At 37.9% G+C, this 22,575-nt stretch overlaps 1 protein-coding gene across 1 annotated transcript; it reads left to right on the top strand.

Moving 5' to 3' along the window:
• The first annotated feature begins 306 nt into the window (after positions 1 to 306).
• On the top strand, positions 307 to 17,890 carry KLF5 (KLF transcription factor 5). Its single transcript, XM_019738174.3, has 4 exons — positions 307 to 901; positions 3,155 to 4,025; positions 5,059 to 5,118; positions 16,069 to 17,890. The coding sequence occupies exons 1-4, from the start codon at positions 641 to 643 to the stop codon at positions 16,245 to 16,247; spliced, it is 1,371 nt and encodes a 456-aa protein (XP_019593733.1). The 5' UTR covers positions 307 to 640; the 3' UTR covers positions 16,248 to 17,890.
• The last annotated feature ends 4,685 nt before the right edge of the window (positions 17,891 to 22,575 follow it).

The following is a 22,575-nucleotide window of genomic DNA, read 5'->3' as shown; positions in this document are numbered from 1 at the left end:
TAACTCCCTCTCTTCCTAGATTCCACCCGCTTCTCTCCTTCCCTCCGCCCCCGGCTCCGCCAGCTCAATCTGTCAGAGAACTTGTGTACAAACTGCGCGGCCGCCCTGCGCGCGAAGCTCGTGGCCCGAAAGGGGTGCGGTCAGCGCGGAGGAGGCGGAGCCCTGGGCGAATTTCTTCCTTCTCATAGGCTAGACGCTCTGGCCCGGCTGGTCCCGGGGCCTCGCGATTCGCCGCAGCGCTGCCAGTCTGGCACGGGAGCCCCGCCCACTCAGAGTTGGGTAAAATAGACGCGGGCGTCAAGTGTCAGTAGTCGCGGGCCAGGTACGCGCGTTCGCAGCTCGTTCGCGGAGACCAGCGGTGGCGAGAGCCGGCTGCGGCGTGTGAGGGAGCGCGGTGGGGCGGGGCGGGAGAAAGTGGCCGCCCGGAGGACGTTGGCGTTTACGCGTGGCGGAGCGGAAGAGTTTTGCTTTTCGTGCGCGCCTTCGAAAACCGCGCCTACTGTCGGCTGAGGGGTCCGCCAGGAGCCTCCCCTCCTCCGCCCGCGGTCCCGCGCGGAGTTCGCCGGCCTGAGCTAGCGTGGGCGAGGTGGGAAGCGCGCTCGACACGCGCCCCGCGCCCGGAGCCGCCCCCCGAGTGTCCATGGCTACGCGGGTGCTGACCATGAACGCCCGCCTGGGACCCGTGCCTCAGCCGCCGGCCCCGCAGGACGAGCCCGTGTTCGCGCAGCTCAAGCCGGTGCTGGGCGCTGCGAACCCAGCCCGCGACGCTGCGCTCTTCTCTGGCGAGGAGCTGAAACACCCGCACCACCACCCGCAGGCGCAGCCGGCGCCCCCACATCCCCCGCAGACGGCGCCACCGCCAGCCGCGGGCCCGCGCCTGCCCCCGGAGGAGCTGGTCCAGGTAGGAAGATCCGCTCCCCTCCCTCCCGGCGGTCGGGCGTGTCCCGCCGCTGCGACGCGCGGGCGACAGGGGCCGCTCCAGGCTGGGCGTGCGTCGGGGCGCACGGGGAGCCGGAGCTGGAGTGGGCAGCCCCGCCCTGCCCTCCCAGCCTGGACGCTCGCGTTTCGCAGGGAGAAAGTCGGGCGCCCTGGAAAGAGGGGTTTCGTAGATGAATCTGCCCTGGCGGGTCCGTCCGTGAAAGGTTCAAGAGGGAACTGGGTGCTTCCGCGCACCTTTGTTTTTTATTTCATCTGGAGGATCAAACCTCGTACCTCACGCCAGCTTGACTTAAATTCTGCCTTTCGCCTTAAACCCCCTGCCTCCAGTGGCATGGCCTTGGAGCTCCCCCGTCCCGCGTCGTCTCGGGTTAAGGGGACACGCAAATCGGGGTGCTGGGGAGGGGCCTCTCGGGGTGTTTTCTTATCTCTTGGCTCAACCTGTTTTAGACGCGATCGTGGGGCCGCCTTTGGGAAGCCGGAGTTAGAAAAGCAAAGGTTGTATTGGAGCGCTTATTTTTCCTTAAAAAGAAAGCTGGGGTGTTGTTTTTTTCATGTGCGCGTAAATTTCTTCCCGGAGCCGCGTTGAAAGCTGGCAGTTGGCTTTTACACTTGCCGGGCAGCCGAATTAGAGCAGCCGCCTGTTTCTTTCGCCCACGCAGGGAGTCATATAGCCCAGAAAAAACTTCCCGGGACTTTTAGCCTGTCCCAAGGAAGAAAAAAATTGGAAACATACCCACACGCAAACAGCTGGAAGAGCTAAAATCAGAAACCACTAACCACCACGAGAGCGGAGTGCACGAAAGGGTTTAGTTCGGTTTATTTCAAGACGCTTCATTTAATAGCTCCTTGGTAGATTGTGTATTTGCTACTCGGCTCCTACTCCGGGGGGTCTGCGAGTGTCGCCGCGCTGTGAAAGGACAGTGACATTTGTCAGAGAAGTGACTCACATGATTAGAGCGTTAATTTTTATTTTTAAATCGTGTCTGTCCGGGAAACCCCGTGTACATGTACACCGAATGATACGAGGTCGATATGAAACCCTTTTGAAATTAAATAGTAGCAAAAGAAATGACTTAACTCACCGCGTAAGATGCCACGGTAACAGTACCATGAGCCATCTAGTTGGGGTGTATGTTTTTAAATTTCCTTTTCAGTGTTAAGTTTTATGTTATACTGGGAGAGAAGATAACTGTAAAAAGACAGATTAGTTACAAGCTGGATTATGTCCAAAAAATCATTTAAACATGATTTTGTTACTGCAGTTTGTCAGTTTTCTACTTAGGGGACACCAAGAGTGTAAGGTATGACTGAGCTTTTTACAGATTAAGGGGGAATGTAGCATTGGGCCACTGAGGAGGACATGATAAATGTTTTGCTGATGACTGTGCTAGCAATACAGCAGCCTCTCCCCACCCACGGGCCCCTTAGCACCACTCTACCAAGGGAGTGATTTTCCCCTAGGTAATTAAAGATCTGTTTTAGATAGGGATATGAATAGGAACATTTCATTATCATATTAACCAATTACAGAATCTGCTGATTAAAATCAACATTTAGATCAGTTGAATGTGAACTTGTTTTGTTCTTTCAGTGGATACTGTTTTGCTGAAAACGTATTTAGGTTTCTATTGAGCTATAAATCAGAAAAGGCACTGAAATAGGGAAGGAATGTTTTATATTAGATATTTCAGCAATATTTATCTAAGCAAAACCAACCCTTTGTAGTAATATTTTTAAGGTTTGCTTAGTTAAAAAACACATTAGTTACTTATATTACATGAGCGGAATAGAGGTTGTTTGGCAATATTACAAGACTACTTCAGTTGCAAACTTAACTGTGTAATGGGGCAGGGAATCCTGTTTGTACCTGAGTGATAATAAAATATATTCTATTATTGCATCACAAAGGAATATGTTTTCTGTTTGCTTCTTTTTTTTTTTTTTTTTTTATTTGCCTCATTCACTTTTTGTCGAGTTGATTGTGGGAACTATTTTACCAAATACATGTTATGCAGCCTTTCGTAAGGTTTTGGCGAACCAATTATTACACAATTGACAAATAAACCTGATAATGTTTATGAGCAGCACTAGAAGGAGTATGCCCAAGTACTTTCAGCAGGAATTGTTGGGGAATTTTTAGTAAGCACCGTTTATTTGTCCTTCGTGAGATGATGAATTGGGTGGATTATGCATGTTTGTCTCTCTTCTTTTTTAGACAAGATGTGAAATGGAGAAGTATCTGACACCTCAGCTTCCTCCAGTTTCTATAATTCCAGAGCATAAAAAGTATAGACGAGACAGTGCCTCAGTCGTAGACCAGTTCTTCACTGACAGTGAAGGGTTACCTTACAGTATCAACATGAACGTCTTCCTCCCTGACATCACTCACCTGAGAACTGGCCTCTACAAGTCCCAGAGACCCTGCGTAACACACATCAAGACAGAACCTGTTACCATTTTCAGCCACCAGAGTGAAACGACTGCCCCTCCTCCGGCCCCGACCCAGGCCCTCCCTGAGTTCACCAGTATATTCAGCTCACACCAGACCGCAGCTCCAGAGGTGAACAATATTTTCATCAAACAAGAACTTCCTACACCAGATCTTCATCTTTCTGTCCCCCAGCAGGGCCACCTGTACCAGCTACTGAATACACCGGATTTAGATATGCCCAGTTCTACAAACCAGACAGCAGTAATGGACACTCTTAACGTTTCTATGTCAGCCGCCATGGCAGGCCTTAACACACACACCTCTGCTGTTCCGCAGACTGCGATGAAACAATTCCAGGGCATGCCCCCTTGCACATACACAATGCCAAGTCAGTTTCTTCCACAACAGGCCACTTACTTTCCCCCGTCACCACCAAGCTCAGAGCCTGGAAGTCCAGATAGACAAGCAGAGATGCTCCAGAATTTAACCCCACCTCCATCCTATGCTGCTACAATTGCTTCTAAACTGGCAATTCACAATCCAAATTTACCTGCCACCCTGCCAGTTAATTCGCAAAACATCCAACCTGTCAGATACAATAGAAGGAGTAACCCCGATTTGGAGAAACGACGCATCCACTACTGCGATTACCCTGGTATGTGATCTTACCTCTTTGAAGCATCAATACATGTATTTAGTGTTTCTCTGTGAGCTCTTTTCCAACCTCAGGTTTTAAATTTACAGAGGCAAGTAGTGCTTGACAATAAAAGTCACTCACTTTATTCTTTGCATATCCCAGTCTCGGTGTCATACCCTGGTATGTAACCGTCTAGTCTACTGCTTATGTGATGTAAAAAGAAAAGACTAATATTCTGGAAAAAATTATGTTAGACTTTTTTCTCTTTAGTATTAAACAAAAATTTGAATTTTGATTTAGCCAGTTATTTTATCTAACACAACATTCTCCAATCATAAATTGGAGTTTTTAATTCCAAATTTACCTTGAAAAGAGATTACCTAAGTAAGGTAGGGGAAAATAGAGTCTGGTAATGAAGTGTGGGGATTGAATAGGCTGCTACAAGACAAGACTGTCTACAGAATAGATTTAAAGATAATTCTGATAGCATATGAGAATATACTCACTCATGAATGAGATACGTGGCCCAAAATATAAATTGATGACGATAATGAATATAGGTACAAGTTGCTGGCATAAGCTAGTTTGTGATTAATACAGGGTATAATTTATTGACTATGGTACATGATATGGCATGACATACTACGTGAAAAAACAAATGGAGGAGTACAGAAAATTTCCGTCATCTTGGATTATGGTTTACCATTGTCAGCTCTTGAGCCATTAAAAAATTTTAAATCATTGAAGTATGTGTTATTAGTATAAAGCACCTGCTAGAATATAAACACATTTCTCATTTGTAGCTTGGCCTGATTATCTGTGCTTTCTGCTAACGTGATACATACATGAAGCAAATCACTCTGAATACCTTTTCTAAGGTAGTAGGGGGGCACTTTTTAAAACTTCTTTAAAAACTGAAGCTTCAGATATCACATCTAGCATGAGAGATTGCTTCTTTAAAACCAGATTTTAAACACTGAATCACCAAATGTAAAGATTTCAAAGGACCTCCAAAATGACAAGCTGTTCTTCCTCTCCTGCTTTATTTTAGGCTGCACAAAAGTTTATACGAAGTCTTCTCATTTAAAAGCTCACCTGAGGACTCATACTGGTATGTAATTTTCTTGTTAATTCTGTGAGTTGTGTAAATAGTGTAAGTGGTATTCATCCTTTTAAAAGCCAACACTTGTTTGATCTCTTCTTTCTTCTGTCAACTTTTATTTTTTAATGGCCTACCTTTTCAGCACTGGCTTGGCTCAAAATTCAGTTCAATGAAAAAGACTGGTTCCAGGAAGGCTGATGTTCCCTCACTAAGGCCTTGCCCTGTCACCTCACATAGAATTAATTACCCAAAAATGTAAACAACAATGTTTACGAATGGATTTTAAAAGTTGTAATGGCGTTGCTATTCCTTCCCATGAAGGAAAAAATGTAACTCACTCCCTCCGTTAACAAATCAGTTGGCTTCTATGAAGCTATATTAAACACTGAAAACTTTTCCATTTGGCATGTAAAGCATAACTGCTTAATACATTATCTTTAGATTTACTTTTAGCCTAAATTATCAGTGTTCAGCAGCTTTTCTGAGCTTGATGAAAGGAAGGGCTGAAATTGGGAAGGGCCGAATTTACAGATTATAAAAATCAGGCAAAGGTGGGATTGTGGTTTAAAAGTTCTTCTACGCTGTACCTCAGCCTACATTTGATGCGTTTGAGAGACTTAATTCTAGCTTATATTTCATTCCTGTTCAAAATATGCTTTTAGGTTTAGCCCCTTTAACTTTATAAATATTTATTTTGTCAGATGTGTACAGTCACTTTTAAGTGCTTTTTAATGTTAAAACTTTTTATTAGAACCTGTTTTAGGATGAAACTAAGTGGCATGCTTTCAAATTCTCCAGATACCCAAAATATTTTCAAACATATAGATGGTTACTGTTTGTAATTTTCTTAAAAGGACAGCCCTAAATTAGGAAAGAACTTATACAGTGATTGTATTTTATTTTTCTCTTATTAAATGCAGCCTTACCTAAAGTTCAGAGAATAAGTTTGCTAATAAAAGCAATGACCTAGCAAAATGTTTTATTCCATCATTGCCATGGAAACCAAAGTATTCAACAGTTCGTTTGAATGGATTGTTGGATTAATGCGAGGACTTGAATCTCCCCAGGCTAGATGTTACTATGGAAATTGAGTTTTTGATAAATGAAGTAGTTATCTCTAACTGCTGCATTAAAAAGTAAAAGCCTTTGAACGAAGGTCGGGTGCTGAGAGGCCTGTGGCTGCGGACATTTTGTCTGCCTGCTAGGTATTGCTTGACATCCCAGTGATCAACACTGCTTATTAAATTCTAAATAGAGTTGGCAACGATGTGGTAGATTCCAAGGCTTTCTGAGAAATTGCTTTTAAAGAAAAGACATCTCCTGTATTTATCAATGAAACAAATGGGTTGTTTTGGCCTGATAGACACATTGATTATATAAAGGGAAAGATGCCACATACGCAGCCCAAAGTAGAAGTTAGAGGGCAACACCCTTTAAGCATACAATAAACTCAATCTAAAGTTTTCAAAATACAAACGACAGGCCAAGTAAATATTCCGTATAGAAATATTAAAATATCCTTTTGTAGAATATATGTTATATTAAGGGAGGGAACACTGACAATGGGTTTTTACCTGAATTTTGATTAAGGGGAAGCGGAAGTAACTTTGAAACATTCGGACTGTTGTTTTTTTTCTTCTTTGAAAGTCCTTGAAACTGAAGATAGGGAGAAGGGAACGTGTTTTTCATGAGGTTAAAGTCTCCTCATAAAAGAGGGGTGCAATTGCATATAGCAGTGTAATCAAGTGCTATTGCAGGGATGTGGTCAGAGCATATCTAAATGGCCTTGCAACCCCTGCAAGTCAGGGTTTAATGCTCTGAGTGTTATACCTGCAATTCTGGAACTTGACCTGCTGGCAAAAAATTTAATAGTGGGTTCTCTTAACAATGCTTGTAGTAATAAAAAGAGACCAAAAAGAGGACCTAGGCCTAGTTTGGGTCCTATGCATCGACTTTCACCTGATCATAAACATGTGGCCTTCGACATCAAATGAGTGAGACCATTTAATCCAGTTTAATAAAGTTTTGTTTGATAGTCTCAAATGCCCTGGGGAGGGTTTGTAGCAGACTTGTTCATCTGGCTAAACCCGTTCTTGGGTAATCATAGAGCATTGAGGTTGTTTTCTCCTCATTTTTAGTTCTAGACAATGCCTTTTAAAATTTCCTCTCTTGTTGCATCCTCCCCACCCTGCCTGTTGTTTTTTAATGAATGTATCTGAAGCCAGCAAAGGCTTGTGTTGTTTTTGTTTCTTCCTTTTAAGGCCCAGGCGTTTCTAAAGTACTTCTCTCACTTGTTTTTTTTGTTTTCTTTCTGTTCCCCCATACCCAATTTATTAGGGGATTTTAAAAACCATCCATATGGGAATGTTGATCTTGTATTTGGTGTAAAAAATATTTTTTAAATGATTACCATTTTGCAGGCAGAATGTGAAGTATCCTAGCATTTCTTTGGAATATAATAACAAATGCTTTAAAATGTCAAGTTACCTTATGTTTTAAAAATGATTTAAGCAATTAAAACAATCTCCATCTGAAACAGTCTTTGCAAAACAAGCCCTTTTAAAAAAATACTTGCTGTGAAAGAGTAAAAGATACCCGTTTCTTGAACCAGAAGTCTCATGACATTCAAGTTTTTCTCAGTTCATACACTTTGATATTTTTATTCAGAAAGAATATGCAAATAATACAAAATTCTATCTTTGTATGGTTTGACAAAATACCTGAAATGTACTTTGACTATTCTAGGAAATAATTGTATTTCACCAGAAACATGTTATGTCTTTCTATACATCTGATAGCATACTGATAGGCCTACAGAAGTACATCTTGTAGGGGTGTGTAGGTGTTTGTTACTTGTAATGTGTGTATATGCATGTCATACCTCTGGTGAGAAATAATTATGGCTGCTTCTAGGCAACAGTGTCAAGAAGTGGTATATTTCCAATTAAAAATATTTGTACTTTCAACATCATTTAAATGTGAGCATTCTCCTGAAATTTGTGTATATCTCATGATGCAAACAAAGGGGGCTATATGATTGCAATCATTTAAAAGTTGTTCCCAAGCAGCTTCTGACAAAAGGTTCACACTACTTCGCCCTTAAAAATCAATGTGACTGTTACACTGACTCATGAATCCAACCAGCAGTATAATTGTTTCTATTCAAACACCTTACTATCTTTAATTTCACAGTGAAGATTTAAAATAAACTATAAGCACAGGCTTGAAGCCAAAAAAAAAAAAGTAAAATGTAATAGGAAAAAATATTAAGACTATATATACAAAGAAAAATTGAAAAATTTTCTTAAGTTTTTCTTATCTCTAGTACTGGTTCCTTGGTATGCCTTCAAGTACCATAAGTTAAAATAATTGTTTTTACACTGAGTGTGGAAATTTGTTTAAAAAACTTGTTAGTAAAAAGTACTTTTCCAAAGACAAGGTTCTGAAAAAGCAAACGTGAACTCAGTACAGATGTTTGAAATCTTACTGGTTTTAGTCACGTGTGGATGTGCACTTAACCCTAGAGAATATGCTAAAGCAATTGGGAAATTAAGGGATAGTAACATTTTTAGATCATTTTATCAGCCTCAGCTATCTGGAACAGGGCAGAAAATGAGCAGTTACACGGAGAAAGTCTGAGCGGCACACACGCTTGACTCAGATATACCTTAGGCCCAAACTCCACGCACGGGCTGTTATGGGCGCACTAAATGACCCCAGAACGGCTTGCTAAGGGTCAACAAGTAAGGGACAGTTGGAAACAACGCCACAAAAGAAAATGGAGACCTACAAATAGCGTAGGAACACAAAATGGACTCTTTGAGTGAAGCACTATACTGTTAGTACTGCATTTTACAGGGAGTTGTGTTGGGATCCCTTGTATAAGAAAGAACCCCACAGTAAGCCTTAGGAAGATTTTTAGCCCAAGCCTAGTCACTTCCCATGTTCTGCCTTACTTGCTTATGTACGACACTATTTCCTAATGACATTTATATTAAGATGTTACTATATATGCTTTAAAATACATAATCTCTGCTGGGGATTTGTTGCTAGGTATTGATTTTGGTTTAAGTTTGGATAGGAAAAATATCCTTAGGTATAAATTTCTGTATAGTTCTTTGCTCTTCATTATGATCTATTGACTATATTAGGTATAGTTCTATTTAAAAATATTGACAGTGTTGACAATAAAGATATTTTCATTCTCCACTGAAAGAAATACTGAAAATGTTCTGAAAAATTAGTTATTCTGTGTGTTTGTGTGTGTAACTGGAAAGGAGTGAAAGGCTTTTAAAAATATACTGGAAGGATTTCACTTCCTTGGAAAATTATTTAGAGCTGAAATCAGCATAATTTATATTTGTATTATATAACATATCCATAAATCATACATAGACTTAATGGAGATGAATGATACACTTTGGATCTAGAGATCAATATTGGTTAAATGTGAAACCTGTGTTATTGGTAGAGGTTAAAAAGTTTTGCAGGATGAAAGTATTTAGTGTCCAATGTTTTTTGAGGCCTTATTTGAAAACTACAGGAAAAAGTATCCCATTTAGCTTGTAGTATTAGATGTTACTAGTTAAACATTCCTAAATTATTTTCATTTGCAGCTTTATTTTCTATATCGACAATTTCAGGTTTATGTAAAAAAAAAAAAAAAAAAAGCAGTTTAAGAGACTTGCTAGAGAGGTATTTATGAGCTTGAAAGCTTAGAAACAATTTCTTTTTAATGACTCACTGGGAAGATTAAACTTTGCTTCTAGGACTTGTTCTTTCATCTGAAAAACATTTACATAGGAAATTGATTAAACGTTTAGAGATTATAAACCTTATCAAAGGTTAAGAAGTTTAATTTGATTAAGCAAACATTTTTGACTGATCTTGTGGAGAATCCAAAGAGAATGTCTTCTTCCATTTCTGTCTTATAAACTATCGAGAGAAGATAGTTCAAAAGTAGATTAAATAGAATTGCTGACGTTGAAATAGAAACAAGCAACTGTATAGGTAGAGAGAATGTAATGTTTTAAAGCAATAATTTAATTACTTAAGATTTTTACTTTGGCAGATATTTTTAGTTCTATAGGATATAGTAGCTATTTACTTGATGACCTACATCTTTTCTGGTGAAAGATTAGAAACAAAGTAATGTCCTACTTTAGTAAAAGTATCTCTGTAGCAGTCATTCTTAATCTGTCAGCCTGTATTATTTATATTCAGGGATCTCCACCAATTCTAATTAAGGGTAGCTTACTGTTTAGAAGTGAACTGTAGGTAACTTTCATTAAAAACAAACAAACATGTAGGCAGAAGAATAAATTTCTTTTTTACTAACTTGACAAAAGCAAAACCAAGAGTTGGGAGGAGTCGCCTGGTCAGGGTCAGCACATGACAGGCACCTGAAAGGAAAGGATATTTACTACTCATTCAGTGCTAGAAAAATGAAAATACAGAATTTTTCTATTTTGGTTATAAAAGAAAAGGCAAAATATTTCACTGATACTTTTTTTTTAAATTCAGTTTGGGCTCTTATTACAAGAAAGTGAATCTGAGTGTTGTCTTTCTGTCAGGGGACTCAACAACTGGTATTTCATTTCATTTTATTAGTGATAGAGGATGTTTTCCATTGTTTTTGTTGAAAACCCTTAGAAGTAGCTTAGGAGCCTAGAGATTCATTGATAGGACTGTAAACCTACACAGAATGTCACCACTGATTCCCTTTTAGATTTGGAAGATCACTATTCTGTGTCCCCAGGAGAAGTCCCCTTGCTACCTTTCACCAGCAGTAGGACCTCCACTCCAGATCTTCCTGGTTTTCATCAAATCCAGTCCAATACTGTAAAAGAAAACTTGTTTACGTAGAGTTTATTTATCCCTGTACAACTTCAGGACAGATAATAACTGATTCTGAACATAGCCTCCTGAAGAGGTTACTAGCATGATTCTCACCTAAATGCCCAGTTAGTCAGATTATCCTCGGTGGTCTTAGGCAGACGGGAACCAGGCAAGGTCCTGCTGCATGCAGATGGGCCCATAGGAAAAAAGAGAATCCGATAGACTCACACTAGAGGCTTTCCTGTCTGGTGCCTTCCTTCCCTCCTTTATATTAATGAAAATAACCAAGGTGGTCAGATGTAGGCCCAATATGTAAGTGTTCTAAAGAAGAATTAGGAGAAGTGTGGCGTTACAGAATATAGGACAGTCCCTGCCTTTGAGCCGGTTAAGAAGGCAAAATACAGCTCTTTGAAGCTTTCATACAGCAATATATATACAAGTGCAAATCAGTCATCCAAAAGGAATTTAAGTGATGATGGGGATCCAGAGAAGAGGAATGATATCTCCTGGACTATTCAGAGGCTTTCTGGGAGGGGAAAGGTGAATCAGATTTTAAAGAAAGAGATAAACACAAATTGACCAACAGGAAGTAAGAAGGGGTTTCCTTACTTGATATATCCTTTTAAGTAATCAGTTTTCTTAAATGGGGTGCATTATTAACAAGGATACTATATCTAGTAAATATTACATGTATTTTGTAAATACTGATTATACCAGTCATTCTTTGAAATGAACTGCCTGCCATTCTGTTCCAAGTGTAGGAGATGTACTACAATGAGCTTTAATAAAAAGATTTTTTGTAATGGAAAGTTACTGGCATAGATATATAAAAATAGAAGTTAATGAGCCCAAATCATCCCACTTTATCTTTTTTTTTTTTAGACATCTAATATTTCATCATGAATTTATTTAATCTTGGGATTAATGTTTCCTATTTCTTTACTGTTTATTAAAATGTATACTGTTTCAGACTCTTACGTTCCATAAGTCTCTAAGAATGGGAAAAAGTCTAATTATTGAATTGCATAAAAATATGTTCTTCCTGAAGTAAGAGCTCATTTTGAGCTTTCAAGACTTATATTTTAAGAATTAAGTACTAATTATTGAAATGATTTATTCTAGTTTAACAGTTTACATTGTTTTCCGTCTCAGAATAGGATACGGGTTTTAAATTCTTTGAAGCCAAAGACCAAGTCTTATTTGTTGTGTTTTGCAAGTTGTTTAGTACAGGTTACACTCCCATTTACTAAATAGACTTTAATTCTGATGGGTTTTAGACTTTGTTAGATATAATTGATTGAATTATCTATCTTTTAGCTTTCAGAAAGGAAACCATATGTGTAAATTTGCTGTAATAGCTTTATAAAAGTTACCTAAAATAACTATTCTAAGAAAAATATTCTTTTGTTAGAAGAATCTATGTAGCACATTCTAGGGAAATGCCATGGTATGAGTCTATTGGATATGTTCAGAGAAACCTCAACATTTTATGGTGGTAGGTTCCAAAGTTATTTTTTTATCTGTTCATCCGAGGAAAAAACATAAGAAATAAATTTTTAGTTCATCAATAAAGATTTTTCGAATACTTTACAAACATGTTTTGCTAATCCACTGAAATTCACTTAGCCTGGGTTAGAGAGAGAACCATTATTCTATGATATTTGGGGGCTGTCAGTACCAGTGTAGATGAGTTTTCAGGACCCTACAGGTTCTGAAAGGTGGGTGTCCTGTGAGGAGTGGCTCAGCTGGGGTGTGCCTTCACAGTCTGGGGGTAGGGTCTGCTCTCAGTCAATGAAGCTGTTCCTTAACTGACCTTCATAAGTGGCTTTAGAATCTTTAAATAAATTTGAACAATGTCTGCAATGTGTTCCTTAAATCATTCATATAGAGTGTATTAGTGTTTGCTAATGGAGGATTTAAGTAGGACATTAAGGAAAAGTGGCAGGCTGGGATTCTTAATGTGGAGCTCATCATGTAGCTTCTAACTCATGGAGTTACTGGGAGGATTAAGTGAAATAGTGAGAAGTACCTGACTGAAGTATGTGCTCAGCGGATGTTTGCCTGCTCCTTCTTTTCACGGGTAATGTTTTTACTTAACATTTCTATAAAACACATTGATTGACTTTATCAGTATAAATAGTATGTATGTTTAACTTGGACATTTTTTAAAAAGATGAGGGATTCCTAGCAAAATAGTTCTAGTCATTTAAAAATAGGTTAAGAAAATGCATACTTTATTTGAGATGAAGTTGTTGAAGCTTGTTTTCCATGCTGTACAAACTTGTCACTTTTTTCTTTTTGCCTTTGGAAAGTTTCACATTAACAGCATGAGAACTTAAAAATACAGTTGATGTTGAAAGAGCTTAACTAAATATTTTAAATTGGTGGTATTGGAAAGAGATTCTGTAAAAATCCAATTAAACTTTTGAAAGCTCTATCCTGTTGAAATAACTTAAAGGAAGTCAGTTTGGTTTCCCAGAAGTACTGTGCATAGTGTTTCTGGCTGAGGAAGAAAGGCCCGAATCTGCTATTTGGCCAGAAATTGGGTACCAGCTTCCTCTACAATGTTTTATTTGAGCGGTGTTGACACTTGAACAAATCCCATAGAAACTGCCCCAAGTGGGGAATAGTTGTCCTTGCTTTTATAGTACACACTTGGACCCATAACTAACATCCCAGACACTGGTAGTATTCTTGGCTGAATAATCTATAGATGTGCATAAGTTGAGAGCAAAACCCCAAATGTTTTAGGAACTTTAATGGCTACCGTTTTTCAACCAATCAGAAAAGTAAACTTTAAAAAATATTGGTACAGTTTATTGCTTCATAGCCAATAAAAATAGTGAACAAAAAGAGTCTAGTGTCCCTTGTTTCTTAAGTAAACTCTGAAAATTCAGTTTTCTTTCTATTTAATTATTAAATTCAAAAGACTAGAATGATTTCTTTTAAAATTGGGGCACTTTAGGAATTTTTTTCCTTGCCTCAGACATCAGAAATAACTTTCTCTTTCCATTAAATGACAGTAAAGTATTTAACCAACATGTTTGTTTTTGTGAATTTATTATTCACGAGGAACAAAAACAAACACTTGTGTGCAGAAAATTAATTTTTTCTGTTCGATTTACATCTATAAGAGTGATAGCTGTATTTGCTGCTAGTATTAAAACATCTATGTATTAAACAGATTAAATGTGAATATAAGTGAAGAAAAGTGGTTTATTTCTCATGTTACTTAAAAGTTGAGTGTATTAACTTAAAATCTTAGAATTTACTATGAGAAAAAAAACACTTCAGGAATTGATGTCCATTTTGCAAATGGAGTGATAGGAACCAAAAAGGGAATTACAAAAAAAAAAAAAGAAAGAAAAATTGTGTCCTGGTTCAGAGCCAGAGGGAAAGGAGAGCAGCAAGGTGGCTGGCTCAGGGATGCGTTACGAGGAATTGAAAGATATCTCATGGGAAATAATTGGTACAAATTTCACAGAGCCATTTTGGCCTTTTTTTCTTTGTCCTTACGGAATTTTGAGTCAGAAAGGTTATCAGAACTGCAAAAATATATTAACCACAAGCTGTAGAAATCTTGGTTGACGTGGACAATATCTTTTAAAATTTGGGCTCACATCAGTAATCTTACAACTTCCTGAACATGATCCTGCTAAATCAGGCAGAAAGGTAGTTGCGTTTCATGGTGGTACTAAGGTGTGCTCAAGGCAACTCGGAGGTTCTTCTCTTTCAGGAGAAAACATTTTTAAAGGAATTGAGAAATTTGACTATTCAGAGTTTTAAAAGGTACCTATATAAAACTCAGCAGTAAGCCAACTGTACTTTAACATGCAAATTATCTCACAAACTGTTATCTTAAACTAACAGATTCATAGAAAATTATAACAGTAAAGCATAAATATAGGAACTGCTAGTTAATATAGTTAATGCTCAATGAGAGATTCTTATGTTTTGAGATTTATTTAGGAAGATTACTTGATCTCAATTAAATAGGATTAATTGTAAAAGTGGGAGCTAAGACTACATTTATAATGTAGTTTTGAAAGATGAGCAAACTTTAGACAACATTGAAAATAATACAGATTGCAGTGGGGCAGCAGCTCAGTTACCAATTCACTATTGGAGTGAAGAGAGCTGTGAAAGAATGGGTAGATTAAATGATTAGAGACTTTTAAAGTATGTATTACACATATAAGCTCCATGAGGCCAGGCATTTTTGTTCTGCTGACTATTTGTTGTATTCCAAGTATTCAGGGCAGTGTCAAGTGTATATTACACATGGCACATCATTTATAGAATGAATTTTGATAAATTTCTGGATGCAATACATTAGAAAGGAAAAACAATGCATAAATCAGCAAATGTTATAATTACGGTAGTTTCATGACTCTTTACCACAGTGAAGTTACCAGGACTAGACTTCCTGGTCTGGTTGAGGAAAATTATTAAATACCAAATGCATAAAGCTTTAACACCATTCAGTTTAAAGATTGTCTTCTGCTTCCATCTGAAAAATGGGAAGGTGTGAATGTGTATGTGCTAATGTGAATTTCAAAGAGCAAAGGCCCTAGTAGTCCATTTTGGAGGCCGTGTGTTCAAGTGTGCTGGAAGTTTGCAGTCTGGCTAATTTAGAACAGTTTTAATAAAAGGATTGCAATTGTACGACATTAAATTCATTGTGTTGGTTATTTGAGCAGCTCCCTCTTAAGTAGCTCCCAAATTTTTTCCTCTCTTGGCTATTTTATAGCGATTAGTCCTACACATTTCATTTGGATTTGTTGGTGTCGACATTGTATATTTGCACAGTAATGGTGAAGCCGTCCCAGCGCTCTAGTCATCTCGGGTTTACATGCGCTGGAGCAGTGCACAACAAGACCTATATCGTGCACACTTAAAATTGCCATTTTCCCGTTTCTTCAGTGGTACACGGAATGCTTTTCTCTTTGTATAATTACGTAAAGTAGCCTATGAGACAGGGACTCTCCACTAGATGATCAGAATTCATGAATGTTCCTTTTCTTGGACCGTGACTTAAAAAAAATAAATTCTAAGGCAGTATCGATGATGTTATTTTTGCAAGCAGGCCGCCTCACCTCTCCTCTTCGTTCCTTCCCACAGGTGAGAAGCCGTACAAATGCACCTGGGAAGGCTGTGACTGGAGGTTCGCGCGCTCTGACGAGCTGACACGCCACTACCGGAAGCACACCGGGGCCAAGCCGTTCCAGTGCGGGGTGTGCAACCGCAGCTTCTCCCGCTCGGACCACCTGGCCCTGCACATGAAGAGGCACCAGAACTGAGCCACCACCACCGGCCTGCTGTGCCTATGCAATTCACACTGACGTTCTGCAGTCCACTTGGCAAAATTTTAAACTACAAACAACTATATATATATATATATATATTAAAAAAAGAAAACTGGAAATGTATATTTTGTGTATTTGAGAAAACAGGGAATACATTGTATTAATACCAAAGTGTTTGGTCCTTTTAAGAATCTGGAATGCTTGCTGTAATGTATATGGCTTTACTCAAGCAGATTTCATCTCATGACAGGTAGCCACATCTCAGCTTGTGTTGGGGGGTGGGGGTGCAGGGTGTGTTTGCAGTGTTTTTACCTAAGCACCATCATTTAATGTGACAGTGTTTAGTAAATAAGTCAGTTGGCAGGCACAGGAAGAAGCCTTGATTGTATGTCAAGATTTTACTTGACATCAAGTAGTTTTTCAATATTAGGTAATTCCTTAGAGGTGCGCAATGAACCTGGCAATTCACAAATAGCCATTGAACAAATGTGTTTGTTTTGTTTTTTTATATGAGTTGCCTATATTTGCTATTCAAAATTTTGTAAATACGCAAATCAGCTTTATAGGTTTATTACAAGTTTTCTAAGATTCTTTTGGGGAGAAATCATCAGTAATTCTTTTAAAAATAACCATGAAAACATTTACAGTTAGAATTTGTGGTAAGATACCTCTTAAAACCTTCCAAATAAATTTCTTTAGGCGAAAGAAAGAAATTCAAATGAACTTAAAGAGCAGATTTCATGCACTGATTAAAATAGGATTGTTTATTTTAAATATGGAAGACATTTTATACGAATTGTGAACTAAAGAGATTAAAGATAGTTACAATATACAAAAGTTAAACCTCTCACAATAAGCTAAACTCAGTATCATTTTTAAAAGGAAGGACTTAACCGTAGTTTTCACATGGCATTGTTGAAGTTATTATTCAGTTTTCATATATGGAAATGTTGAAATTATGACGCAGTTTTTGTATACCGAGATGTTTGCTCGTGCAGTACTGTTGGTTAAATGCCAATTTATGTGGATTTTGCATGTAATATACAGTGACACAGTAATTTTACCTAAATTACAGTGCAGGTTAGTTAATCTATTGTTAATACTGACTCAGTGTCTGCCTTGAATTATAAATGACATGTTGAAAACTTAAGCAAGTGCTACATATATGCAATATAAAATAGTAATGTGATGCTGATGCTGTTAACCAAAGGGCAGAATAAATAAGCAAAATGCCAAAAGGGGTCTTAATTGAAATGAAATTTTAATTTTGTTTTTAAAATATTGTTTATCTTTATTTATTTTGTGGTAATATAGTAAGTTTTTTTAGAAAATTTTCATAACTTGATAAATTATAGTTTTGTTTGTTAGAAAAGTTGCTCTTAAAACATGTAAATAGATGACAAACGGTGTAAATATTTTGTAAGGCTTCAAAATGTTTATACGTGGAAACATACCTACATAAAAAGCATAAATCAGTTGCTGTTTTGCTTCTTTTTCCCTCTTATTTTTGTATTGTGGTCATTTCCTATGCAAATAATGGAGCAAACAGCTGTATAGTTGTAGAATTTTTTTGAGAGAATGAGATGTTTATATATTAACGACAATTTTTTTTTGGAAAATAAAAAGTGCCTAAAAGATTCGTGTTGTACCTTCCTTCACCTACGATAGCAAAACATTTAGCAAATTCCATTCTCAACTATTTATAAGGATCTTTTATCAGGGCAGTTAATAAAAAACCAATTTCCACATTGAACCATACCTACCTTTGTTTGTTTAACACAAAAGAAGGACTTGTTTTTTAAATATTAGAGCTATAAAGGGGCATAATTCATGAATGCTGGTTTTTCTGATCAGTACACGGACGTTTTCTACATCATTAGTTGAATACTGTGGAGACAACTCATATGCTAGTTTTATTCTATCAGAGGCAAAACAAGAATTGGGTTTTTAACTATTTTTTGAAAGAAATGCTAAAAGTTGACTTGATCCACTAACAACAAGCACACCTAGGGCTCAGATCTTTGTTTCTAATATTCTGCAATAAAAAGAACAGACTCAGAGAAATGGCTGTTTCTAGGACTGGGGTAGGAAATGCGTAAAATAAGGGGAGCATCTTATATTTTCAGAACGTGAGCTGAATTTTAAAATCCCACAATGATGGGGGTGTGTCAGCAATAACATAAAGTAGGATTGGATTACAACCCAAAGCATAAAATGTCCGTGAGTCTGTATTGCTATAAATGATGGCTTAAACAGGAGAAGGACATCTGCAAAGAACTTGAAACACTAGCTCATCCCCAGAGGTAGAACATAACTTCCATTCCTTAAGTGTGGGTTGCACAAGGTGACTTTATTCCAAAGAGTGCAATGTGGCGAGGAGGAGAGGGTGAGCAACCACAGTGCAGAGACCTGCCCAACACCCTCAGGTGATCAAGGCCCGCATCAGCACTGATAAGTCATTTCCCTTGATTTGATGCATGAAAATGGAACTTTGTGGTCTTCCTCCTAAAAACGCATAACCTCAGTCTAATGAACACATCAGACAGATCCCAATTGAGGGGTATTCTACAAAATACCTACCCAGTACTCAAAACTGCCAAAGTCATGGAAAACAAGGAAAATCTGAAGCTGTCACAGCCAAGAGAAGCCTAAGGAAACATGACAACTAAAAGTAAGCTCAGTGGGATTCTGGAACAGAAGAAGGACAGGGAAAAACAGGAAATCTCGAAGTACGAAATTTGGTTAATGTTTCAATATTGGTTTATTAAATGTATCATACTAATAATGTAAGATATAATGGAGAAAACGGGGTGGGGTATACAGGAACTCTACTCTTTGCAGTATTTCTATAAAACTAGAATAAAATTTATTTTTATAAAAGTAAAGAATTGGTATCACTATTACATGTTTTCAATAAATGGGAAAATCCCTGATGTCAGAGCTGAAGAGAAAATGTCAGTTATATAACATGGCATCATAAGTTCGCTCAGCCTCTCATTTCACTCCTCACTCTTTCCTGTGATTCAAATTGTATCTAGCTCAAGAATACGGTACAATTCATTCCCTAGGCAGAGTTTCTCACTGGGGGAAAAACTTTATAATTTCTTTGGCTTAAATTTATTTCTAGAAATAGAGAGGATGTAGGTTTTTTTGAACCAAGGATAACTCCTATATGTACAGTAACAAATCAGAGGTGTATCAGTATTAAGTAGTAACTGATCATTGTATGAATTAAGAAATTGTCATGTGAGTAGAAACCTCCACTCTTAATTTGTTTCCCAGCACTTAATTGTTTTCAGCTTCCTAACACTTAAACCCCATTTTACCCCAGGTTACAGAGCTGTTTCCAGTTCTCTTTCCCTCTTAATTTTTTTTCCCTTTTGTAGGCTGCCCTCTCTCCTCTCTTGTCAGCTACCTGTTCAAAGCCTTGTCTGCCAAAACTCACTTCAGACCCTCAGTTTTTATTAGCCACACACATTAGAACTTCTTTTGTATTTGGAGACATGACAATTTAGCATTTGAATTATTTTCTGACTTCTATCATATCTGTTTTTCTTCCTCAGATTGTCAACTCTTTGGAAGAAACGTGACTTCGTGACTTCGTAGATTGCCTTTGTATTCCTGCTCTTATTGATTGTTAAAGCAGATGTCAAAAAATAACTTTATGGTGTGAATTGGCTTAAGCCCTGCAGGAATTGAATCAATCTAATGTTTGCCAAATCTCCTCTTCATGTTGCATTGTTGGTACAACACTGGTGTTGGATTTTTATTTTTTAAATTGGGTAACTGTATTTTTTCCAGGGCCCATCAGCTCCAAGTCAAGTCATTGTCCTTCAATCTAGTTGTGGAGGGCGCAGCTCAGCTCCAAGTCCAGTTGCCATTTTCAATCTAGTTGCAGGGGGCGCAGCCCACCATTCCATGGGGGAATTGAAGTGGCAACCTTGTTAAGAGTTCTCACTTTAACCATTCAGCTGCCCACCAGTAGCTTGTTGTCTTCAATCTAGTTGTGGAGGGTGCAGCTCACTGGCCCATGTGGGAATCGAACCGTCAACCCTGTTGTTAAGAGCTTGTGCTGTAACCAACTGAGCCATCCGGCTGCCTGGTGTTGGATTTTTGATAAGATGTGTGAAACTGTGATTATAAGGTGAGCAAACAGGTAATGCCTTGTGGATTTTTAAACATTATTAGGGCATTTTTGAGGGAAAATTATTTTTCACAACTATAACTAATACTCTTCAAAGCTGCAAATAGTGTAATTACTGATCATTAACATGTTGCTTAAATGAATATTTGGTTTCAAACACATTCTGACCAGTCTCATGGTAAACAAGCTATTCCAACTAGACAAATTGACAATGTACCAGGTTCCAACTGGCAAGAATGCAATTATGTGATTTGGTAACTAATGCTGAATTTTAACTATGTTCACTTAGGTTTTATTCTCCCCACCCCCAAGTTATCTTGTCTTTTGTTTTGCTTCATTTTGTCATTTTAATTCTTGCCTTGCAGCTTGTGTTAAGTGCATCACTTCATGGCATTCAATTAGAGAATCCTTAGATAAGCATGACCTGGCCTGCCTACATAAAAATGTTCTTCAAAATCTAGTTAGATTCCTTTTCCTATCTGCAACTAAGCCCACCAGAGCTCTTTGGATTAACTTGTGGGCCGTAACATAACAAAGAAGGGCTTTATCCTCCATTACTAAATCTGGTCTCCACTTTGAAGTTAACCAAATTCCATCTTTAGTTAGATTCTTCATTGCAGTGTTAAACTAATCAATAAGAGAACTTTTTTTTTTTCTCATACCAGAGTTATAGGTGACAAAACCTGACAATTATTTAATAGTTATTTTCAATGAATATTAAGAATATAAATAAAAGCATAATAAATCACATGAGAACTATGTATGATTGGAAGAGTTTGTTACATGAAAACTCAGAACTTTTTCTTTGTAAGCCAGCAATCTTTATTTTATCTATTCCCTTCAGTGCTTATCACTCCATGAAAACATTTGGGGTTATAGAAATGTTAATATTCTTGAATATAAAAGTAAAAGCTTAATGCTACTTGGCCGCTGAAGATGGTTGAATGAAAATGTATATGTAAAGAATTGAATAGAAATGTAAGAAGCTCATATAAACTTCTACGTAAAAATGGTAAAATACATACATGCATTTAATTTTGCAGCCTCCTAAAATCCCACTAAAAGGAGGGAGCTTTTTCCTCCAACGCATAAACCTTGTGAGGAAAGCAGAAAGATAGAAACACCAACAAATTTGTGGGAGCTGGTAAAAGCTAGATAGCAAAAGTAACAGGCTGAGCAGAACTGGAAAATCTAAATCCTAGAGTAGTAGTGGAGAAAACCAGGAACTAACCTAATTCTAACCCCCGTAAATATGCTAAAAGATCTCAGGAATTTGTAGTATCAAGTACTTCTAGAAGGAGAGCTAAAATATGGTTGTTAACAGTTTGTCTAAGAAGTTTTTAATTCCCTATTTCCCCCCACCCCAACCAATTCCAGCGTTTATACACTGTGAATAGGGAATAATCAGCTAGTCTCCACCCTGGCAGAAGAATAAAAGTTTATATGCTTATTCTTTGGAGAGGGTCTTTAAATTAGTACATAACAGGTTTAGTTGAAAGCAGGAGTACCAAACAGAAAATAGGATTGGATGACTATGCATGTTATTTGCTGGAACCCATTTCTCTAATCTTCCCCCAATGAGTTCCCAGAATGCTATAGTCAAGCCTTTATCCTGCAGGCAAAGGTTGGAAAAGTCTTCAGAACAGATCAGTCCAAGAGGACAAATCTAAATAAACTGAAAATCCTAAATTCTCCAATAATATGGCCAGCCAGAGCACTCACAGAGAAACCCACAAATGATTAGCCCCACACATATAGTCTGAGCTTCCAATCTTTGATCCCTCACTACTAAATATTAACAGACAACCAAGAATGACTAGATATCAGAGGAAACCATCTAACATGAAAGATAGAGATAAAACAGAAATGAGCAAAAAAGACTCTGTAAGGCGGGTAAAATATTTTGTTAAAAAAGGTAGTATTAATAGCTTCAAAGATATAAGAAAGATATAACTATGGAACAAACAAGATGTTCTACATAACATACAGAAAAAAAAAATTAAAATTGAAAACATGAGAGCAGAAAGAATCAAATGTAGAGTAGGCAGAGAGTTGCAAGAGTACTGTTCCAATCAGAGGTCCATTATCTAAACAGAAGATAGAGAAAAAGAGAATAGAAAAAAAAATAAAAGTAGAAAGAGAAACTGAGAAAATAATTCAAGAGAATTCCTTCAAACC

Source organism: Rhinolophus sinicus, chromosome 16 (genome assembly GCF_057876585.1).
Source record: "Rhinolophus sinicus isolate RSI-liver-muscle chromosome 16, RSI-T2T, whole genome shotgun sequence".
Taxonomy (NCBI): Eukaryota; Metazoa; Chordata; class Mammalia; order Chiroptera; family Rhinolophidae; genus Rhinolophus; species Rhinolophus sinicus.
Note: the sequence above shows the minus strand (reverse complement) of the source record. Positions and strands in the feature narration are given on the sequence as shown.

What these genes read in the sequence shown, in the direction of transcription:
- KLF5 (XM_019738174.3), top strand. Translation starts at nt 641, where the DNA reads ATGGCTACGCGGGTGCTGACCATGAACGCCCGCCTGGGACCCGTGCCT. An exon ending in CCCCGGAGGAGCTGGTCCAG is followed by an intron (nt 902 to 3,154) that starts GTAGGAAGATCC and finishes CTTCTTTTTTAG; the next exon opens with ACAAGATGTGAAATGGAGAA. An exon ending in CCACTACTGCGATTACCCTG is followed by an intron (nt 4,026 to 5,058) that starts GTATGTGATCTT and finishes GCTTTATTTTAG; the next exon opens with GCTGCACAAAAGTTTATACG.